Genomic DNA, 9,123 nt, shown 5'->3' on the forward strand with positions numbered 1-9,123 from the left:
TTAGGCTCCTCGCTGCCTACAAACATTGACCGTGTTAAGCATGTCTGTTCAACCAATTTTCCAAAACCTGGTCGTGCCATCCAACTGCACTTCATCCGTCGGATCTCGATTAGATAGCAAAGCAAAGCGGCGTAAATCAAACGTGCATGCGTTTAACTTGTCGCTAAGCTGACGTGATAGGCATTAAGTGTACCAGCTAGGTATCTGCCACAGATCGTAGGCGTCAGTGAACGAGAGCACACGAACAGAACTATTTGGAAGCATTCAGCCTTGGAACATCGATGTTCGAGACCATTTGTTCCTTTGGGTGGCTTCAGCAACTCAATTCAGCGGCGGAGCTACTAGCCACGGAACACGAGTATCCGAATTCACTTCGTAGGATCAATAAATGTGACCTGCCAAGTTTGCAACAAACGCGACCATTATCTGCAATCCTACCTCCGCAACAATCTTGTTCATAGTCGGAACCCAAATCCCATACGCACTCCATTCTGTCTCACTGTTTTCATCTTGAAGGTGGAGTTCGGACCTGTCGTCCACCCGTCTTTACATCAACTGTCCAGTTCATTTTAAGCCGAAAGTAACTTTAGCAAATATACACTCATTTGCAAACTAATTTGGTTTTTCGAGAGACTCACCTGGAACCCAGCTGAATCTATCGTTTGTGATGTGCAACTGAATGTGCTGCACCAGGCCGCCTCATGTTTCGGTCGCTACGATATTCGAGATATCGCGATACATGCATATATTTGTAATGTACTACCCATAAGTTTGCGTTCGACGGATTTTCAGCAACCTTATGAGTAGTACATTCCGAAAGTAACTTTAGTCCCAAGTAACAGAAATTGCCCTCATCCCTCTACCTGTGATAACCAGAAGTCGGAACTGTCCTATCCTTCATGTGAAATCCTCTGCATCCTTGATTACGTCGACAACCGAACGGTTTGTTTCGTCCATCCCCGATGATCCAGTTGTCCGCGAGGAGCTGCCCTCCCGTCGCCATTTTTTTCTCGCGTCTCCAACCGACACTGAAACGTCCCGGCAACCCTACCTTCTGTTGCTTCCGACCTACTTGGATCCGCTGGTCACGGTGTCATCTCACATTCCCACCCGACTCTGGCTACACAATCGTTTCCGTCCATTCGAAGTGTTCTCCTCACCTAGTAGCGTGAATGGTTACATATCCCCATGAATCAGGCTTTTCGAATGACCTGTACAAATTCGTCCAGAGGTCCTCCGAAATTCCCACTAGTTATATACACATTTTCATACCATATTTCTACACGCTTCATGAACCTCTTTGACTGATTTGTTCACCCAGTGATATTACCTGTAAAAAAAACTTGTATAAACGTCTCGTTCCAGTCGCTACCCGCACCCGTACTATCAACAAGACCAAAAACAAATCCATCATTGAATGCCTCTCCTGGGAGCCGTCCATTCAAAGTGACTTTTGCACTCCTTCGCTGTCTCCAATTTCTGATGTTCCGTGCCTGGGATAAAGCTGGTTTCTGAGTGGATTACCCTTCTCGACAGTGCAACACTTCCGGTTCTCTGGTGTACCCGTTGATCATTCGTCCCGCATTCGTCCCCCCCCCATTTAGCTCTACGGGTACTTCCATGCAAGAAACTAGTCCATTTTCTCGGAACTTCGAACCCAGACAACTGTCACTTGCACCATCTCCACTTTTTTCCCAAAGATTCTGGGATCCTGGCTAGCCAAAAAATCGCACCATGACTGGGGTGATCCTTAACGTTGGTGAAAGAACTTTTGGTCGGGTATGGCGAGCAAACTTATCTCCAAACTGCCAATATCCGACTTTGGTAGTTGGACTGCAGGAGTTCTGAGCTCCCAACCGATGAGAACGTCTACGCGGGTCGGAACAACAACGAATTACCTGTTTTTTTGAGATTTCCTTCAGTGTTCATGCATTTGTCGATGAGGTCACTCTCTACCACCACACGTCTTATCCTTCCCTGCGCACCGCCTTTTCGGTTTCCAAACACCATTTGCAATCGTCAGTGTGAACGCTGATCTCGCCAAAAATTCGCAATCAAACTGACAACCTCGAATTCGCCCAGGATAGGGGTTTCTCGCCATGTTCTCGTTACCCATAAATCGAAGATTCGTCCGAAACGCAGTTTTCCAACCAGCTCTAAATTCTGATTCGCATACAACGAAAGGCTCACTGTTATCCCATCGCTTATCGATAATCTTCAGTCATCACCGAGATGCGGCGATTTTATCGTTACTATCATTCCAAACGTCCTGGGGGCTTGCGTCAGCTGTCCCCCTCAAATTGACTTACAATCGTTCCACTCGCCTCCGCTGTCGAACAGACCGCTTTGTCTTTTCCTTCCTTGTTCAAGCAACTACTCACTAAAATGTCTCTACTCCCTCCATCGTATCACCGCCTCCTTTCATCTCTAAATTTTCAAGGCTTTTTCGAAAGCCATCATGACTGTTTACGAAAGTCCGATCAGGAAGCTACCCGTCATCTGTGTCTGTCAGGTGCCTTGCTAGGATTCGATCTCGCATTGAGAAGTCTAACTTGGGGAGACGAAGTGGAATCGCATGATTTCTCGATTGGAGCATAGAAATGTTCTGATGAGTTTCGCAGACCTGCGTGATCACATAAAGCAACCTACCAAGTACATAGAAATTCCCCACTTCCACACACATACCGGTAGAAAAGGACATATTGAGGCGACCAAACTACTCACAAAATCATCGTCTGATTTCCAGCGTGCATCATATCGACTGTTTCAGCTGTGGCATCTTTCGGTACAGAAATGTCACACAACTAAAAGTACGAATGAGGGCCGATATAATGCCGCCTTGCCCATGAAAGAAAAGAAAGAAAGCATCCAGCTGTAGCACCTTTCCGGTGCCTAGCTGCCATGCCAGCCGAAGTAAACACAAGGGCTGGGATACTGCCAGGTTGCCCAAGCCTAGGTAGGGGAGGTCGAGAGGCGGTCGGGTTCGAACCACGAACCTTCCGGTCAGTAAATTCGCGCTCTAACCACTTAGGTCATCTCGCCCCATTGCCCATGCCCAGACAGAAACAATCAATAAGTATCCCAGATGAGATGAATCAGTAGTTAGAGAGGGATGTTACTGACCAGAGGGTCCGTGGTTCGAGCCCGATCTCTGTCTCTCAACTTCCCCTATCAAGGCTTGGGCAACCTGGCAGTATTCCAGCCTTTGTGCTTGCTACCTTCTGGTGATATGGCAGTTAGGCACCGAAAGGGTGCTACAGCTGATTTTTCCACGATCCGTGTCTACTCAAACGACAGTCTTTGCACCTACCACGTGACAATGGAAATTTAATCAGAATGCCTGACGGTTGGTTACTTGCGACAAACTCGGATGGGAGACAATCTTTCGGGAAAGAGAGTGACACTCACGTTGTCCGATTCGTATACCCATGACGTTATCTATCCTACCACGACCGACTGTCAGTCAAACCAACGTGGCTCTCATGTAGGCTAGGCTAATTGAAAAGACAACTGTTATCCAATGTGTCTCGTATTTAAGTACAAATCTCAAAAGGTCTACTGCCCTGACAGATTGAATATACAACGTGGAATATCCTATAGATAGCTATGTACATTGGTCAAGGAAAGAAAGTTAGGTTGGTACTTCATAGTCACTCCATGGGTTGGTTGGCGATTCAGGGTACCACCATGAGTGGCAACACATAAAAGCAACCGAATGTATAAATGAACTCGATCAATTGGAAAAAGGCACGACCTTCTATGAGTCGCCACGGTGCTCACAGACTAGCGGGACTGGACGCATACAGATTCACATAGCGAGCAGGTCATACTGCGTGTGAGTAGTCATCGTTGTCTTGGGAATTGGTGCAACCGCGATTGAAATCTAATCACTCCTTGACAATGGACATAACTTCGCGCAGATCATCTCTTCCCGTACTGGCGTAGGCGACTTCACCTGCCGCGGGTAGTAACAGCCCCCGTCGACTGCTAACAGATCGTTCCGTCGGAGACACATCTTGAAATGGTTTGGTATTATCCGCAGAACCTCCGCAATCACCGCCTGTTTGTGAAGAATCGGATGGGGAGATACGCTGATACCATTTGAAGTATTCGTAGACAGACCAGGATATTGCAGTTCCAGGGACAGCTGTCAGAACGCGAGCCCCGAGGCCTCGGAGAAAACCCCGAATTCCTTCCAGTGCGAATACTTGCTGCGCTGCACCGAGAAGGCCACGAATTTGGGGCGGATTTGGGGGTGATGTTGAATGACAAGAAGTACCAGATAAGTGGGGCAGTGCGCAGCGTTCCTGGGGAAAAAAATTGAAAAACCACATCATACACAGCGATTAAACTGCGGACCGGAACGAAGAAAAAAGGTGACACGCGTGGAGAGAAAAAACAATATACGTAGTGGCGAAATACACTCATTTACAAACAAATTTGGTTGCGCGGGAACGCAGCTGAATCTCTCGTTTATGACGCGTCAAGGTGAGTCTCCCGCGAAACCAAATTTGTTTGCAAATGAGTGTATTTCGCAATATTCGTGCGCGTTGGGTTCAAGGTCCACGGAAACTTAGGGACTGCGCATATTTGATGAGCCCCAAGAAGGACGAAACCGGTCGTGAACTGTCAAAGAATTTTCAGCAACCCTATGAGTAGTATACTGCCCCAACTCGTGCGGTAACTTTAAATTTCATCACCCGACACTGTGGAGATGTTTCTTTTTTATTGGAGACGGTCTACAAACCATTGGAATGAAGCACGGGCGATCGCAGCGCCCGACGGAACCGAGAATAGGTGAATCACCCCTACATATATGACTCGCATCACACAACGAATTTGCAGTAAAGATGAATATGTGGAAACATTGCGTATCTGTAGAGCGACTTCCTATTCTTAGATATGTTGCTTAAATATCCCAATGGTTTGAAAAAGAACACAGTGACGAACATTGTTGTTTTCGGGATCTCGTTATCAGCTCAGTACATATGAGATGGTTAAAATAAGAGCGAAAAATGAAATGCGCTACGAAGATTGGTTAGTGAAATGCAAAAACGTGGAGACACGAACGATTGGTCATCTGCGCCCCCCCATGTCGCATCTAGTTGGATGCTGTGAGACGTCGCGATGCTCCTGCGAAACCCGGTACTGTGCTGTCAAAAACGTTTCGTACGAACGCTGAGTCTGCCTTGGTCGTGTGACACGAATCAACCGACCAAATCACTCAACAGCCCTCTGTACTGTCTCACAGCATCCAACTAGATGCGATATGGGGGGAGGCAGATGACCAATCGTTCATGTCTCCACGCTTTGCATTTCACTAACCAATCTTCGCAGCGTATTTCATTTTTCGCTCTTAGATATATAGCACGAAGTTTTCGTTGGACGATCGCCTCTTCTAAACGGATGACTTTTTTTAATCATCAAACTGTTTCTCTGTGCTTCAAACCACCGGTCGATTTTTTTTCGGTTAGCGCACTCGTTGCCAAGGTTGAACAATTGTCTTGTCATTGCTATCACTTTTTCTGGTTGTTCTAGTACACTAATGCTGTCCCCTTGTTTGATGGCGAAATCAACAGACGAACGCGCCCGACCTAGCAATATTTCGATGAACTATCGTGTATAGAAAAAAGCCGTGTCCTTCAAAGAAGCTTTTTGGGTTTGGTAATTGGCCAAAAAGAGAGTTGCCAGGTCGGCGGACCAATCAGCAGGAGAAGCAAACATTTCGACACGTGACCAAGAAGTCTTACTCCGACGCATTGTATATCACGTCTCTTCAGGCTAGATAAGACGACTTACCTGTGTGTTCAATATGGTTTTGCACACATCCAACGGATTTGTGACAGCTGCAGCTATTCCGCCAGCTGCCGCTCCGGCCAAGACATGGGTCCACGGTAGGTAGTGTCGTTCGGGATTCAACGTGGATTGCACGGTTTCGTAACAAACAAAATGAATCGACTGATAGGGAATGTTCATGGTGAGTTGGGTAAAGTAGGCCCGATAGAGAACGCGAGGACCTTCGGTGAGGCATACACGGCGGAAGCAATCGACACTGTTGTGATAGGGACTGTGGTAGATTTGTAGACGCTGCTTCACCGCTGTCGCAAGAGGGGGGAGGGGGGAACGAACGATGAAAGGCTTGTGATTTGATGTCGCTTGTAGACAAGCTGTGATTGTGTGATGTGATTGTTCAAGGTCTTATCAGCGGTTGGTCTACTTGTAAAGACCTGCACTGAAGAGACACGTGACAATTGTCTGATACACCCTTCAAATGACTTCATACAACTCTCAGAGTAGTTTTTGGGATTTCGTGACCTGTAGAAACCAATAATTTGAAGATCATGCGTCTCACTTGTGCAATGCAGCACTAGTTGTTGTGATCAATTTCTTCCTGTTGGTGAAGGAAAGTTGTACTGAAGATCCGAGAAGCACTGTGCTTCACAGTGTGCGACAGTGCTTTTCAGCATAGATTGGCTTCACTTATGAAGCGAGATCTCGAATAAAAAATTATCAAATCCCCTCACACAACCAACCAGTTTTTGTGATTGTACGGTGAGCCTCAGGACTATAGATATATGCACCCTTATCCCCAATCATCTGAAAATAAGCCACAGAGTGCAACTGAATCGTGCTATCAGAGGTGGCGCGAGTCAGATATTGTGACCTTCAATATCGAATATATTAGATAATGGTTCAGTGGTTAGAACGCGAATTTACTAACCGGAAATTCCGTGGTTCGAACCCGACCTCCGCCTCTCGACTTCCCCTGTCTAGGCTTGGGCAACCTGGCAGCATCCCAGCCCTCGAGCAACCTTCGGATGGGATGGCAGTTAGGCACCGAAAAGGAGCTACAGCTGAACGATCATAGATGATTGCCCTGGGACTAACATTCGGTCAGACAGACCACAGTGTCACGTTGATCAGACTTGAAACAACTGTACAAAGATATTCTCTGCCAACACGTTCCTCTCCAGATCGACATTACACTACACGAAGAACTTATTCAAATACCTAGAATTCTGGATTCCTCCCAATTATCAAAGCGAAAACAAAGCGACAAGCCGCATCGATTGGGAGAATAACGCTCTTCTAACTGCAGTACGTCCAGTGGTTTAGAACTGAGGACAAGAATACGAGCCTATACGCTCCCGATATCCCAAAAATATGAAGGAACTGGCCACGATGGTACGAGAAGACCGTCGACTATTGATTTCTAGGAATTTCTAAAGGTCTCCAGGGAGTTCGGAGTTCGACGACACCGTTTTGGCATTTCACAACTGGTCATACTCATTCAACAGGGTTAGCCACAATGGCACAGCCATATTTATCGCAGGTTAGACGATAAGTTGGTGAGAAGAGTACAAAATCCGAGTCCCTCCGTTGGAGGCGTTGACTCGATACGGTCAGCTCGGACGATGGACACCCTGGTCTGCGATGTCCATCGCTGGAAACAAGACTGGGTCGTCATCTGTGCCTACTTTGCAGCCAAAATTTACATGGGGTCAGCTGTTCCATAAGAGCACCACCAGTGGTTGTCCATGTTGTGCTGAAGCGCACCCACTCGACACTCAACTAATATGCCTTGTGCACTTGAAGCCACACATTTGTTTTTTGTTGTTCTAAAGATGTGCACAAGAACCAATCACAACTTGTGATTGTTCACTGTGATGTGGAGTAATCGGATCGATCGTGTCGGGGTTGTTCGGATGGGAATGGTGTGAACGCAACCCCCACAAAATCCCGCCATTTCGCACCGAGTCGCGCATTTGGCTTTTGTTGGGTCCTCTTTAGACCATGTTGCTGAACCTCATATGGTGCAACCGCGGACGAGCATGTCCAGCTGTGACTGCTTTGCCTACATGGTCCAGCCAGCAACAGGTACTTTGTGTCCAGTTAGACCGGAATGAGGATATTGTATGTGTCGTCTAGATAGGAAATTAATACCCACGTGCACATGCGTATATGTGGCCCACCTAAAAAAATAACGACCAGCTGTAGCACCCTTTCGGTGCCTAACCGCCATGCCACCCGAAAGTTGCAGGAGGGCTGGGATACTATCAGATCACCCAAGTTTAGACAGGGGAAGTCGAGAGGCAGAGGTCGGGTTCGAACCACGGACCCTTCGGCCAGTAAACTCGCGCTCTAACCACGTGGGCCATCTCGCCCCGACCCACCTAAAGAGTCCCCGAAACACCGCATTCAAACAAAAGATGGGAGCCTCCACTTATTTGATCAATTTCACTCGGCAAGTGTACTCTTTAGTCGCGTGGATGATCGTCGAAGGCCTTTAAGCAAGTAAATAGAAGTCAGTCAGTACAAGCTGGTTATTATAGTTCCACCTCTAAGTGAAGCGAATCTGTGCTGACAAGCACTGTACACCTGTTTCATCCTTATTGGGAATCATCAGCAGTGCGCATCGCGCGGCCGAACGGTCAAGTGTTCAAACTACTAGTCAGGAGGTCGCGCGTTCGACTTTCCGGAGTTTCGGGAGATGCGCACTGCTGATTATTGCCAGTAAGGATGAAACAGCTGTACAGTGCTTCTCGGATGGCTATTCAGCATAGATTGGCTCCACTTACAGGGCAAAATCTTCACAAGAATTCCCAGACCTCCTTACACTACCAGTGTAACGCAATTGAAACTCGACTGTATCAGCATGCACGTCTATCACATGACCTTGTGTGTGCCTCTCCCTCCCTCCCTATTGCAGGTACCATGGTCGGGCCACCACGAGCCCCGGACAGGAAAGAGTAGCCGCTTGTACACCCCCCTGACTGACCTTGACCCAGCTTTGTACCCTTGACTTCCGGTTTCGGTTTCGGGTGAATACACGTGTGTCGTGGTCACGCTCTGGTCTTCTTTCCTGTATCGCCCGACCGTGCGAATGTGTGCTGTGTATATCGTGTGGATTCATTAATACCAGTCCGTATATCTGCACATTTCAGAACCGACGTGTACCGTCACTACATCCTCTCGAACGTCGACTATCGCTGACTTCCTCTGACGTTCCATGCTACACCAACAGTTTCACCTCTACTGGGATAAGGAAATCTAACAAGGACAGCGCAGGTAAACTGCACCGCGATCTTAATTATATATATATGGCGGGGGCGATTTTTCTGC

At 47.4% G+C, this 9,123-nt stretch overlaps 1 protein-coding gene across 1 annotated transcript in view; it reads right to left on the reverse strand.

Annotated features, from left to right (window-relative positions):
- Window positions 1-3,526: 3,526 nt before the first annotated feature.
- T265_11416 (hypothetical protein) overlaps window positions 3,527-9,123 on the reverse strand; it is a gene marked incomplete at both ends in the record, with an annotated part of 14,458 nt that continues 8,861 nt past the window's right edge. The window contains 2 exons of the mRNA XM_009178065.1: window positions 3,527-4,307; window positions 5,800-6,098. Of these exons, the coding sequence (XP_009176329.1) occupies window positions 3,888-4,307; window positions 5,800-6,098 (719 nt within the window). The remainder of the gene's footprint in view (window positions 4,308-5,799; window positions 6,099-9,123) is intronic.

Source organism: Opisthorchis viverrini, assembly GCF_000715545.1.
Source record: "Opisthorchis viverrini unplaced genomic scaffold opera_v5_512, whole genome shotgun sequence".
NCBI lineage: Eukaryota > Metazoa > Platyhelminthes > Trematoda > Opisthorchiida > Opisthorchiidae > Opisthorchis > Opisthorchis viverrini.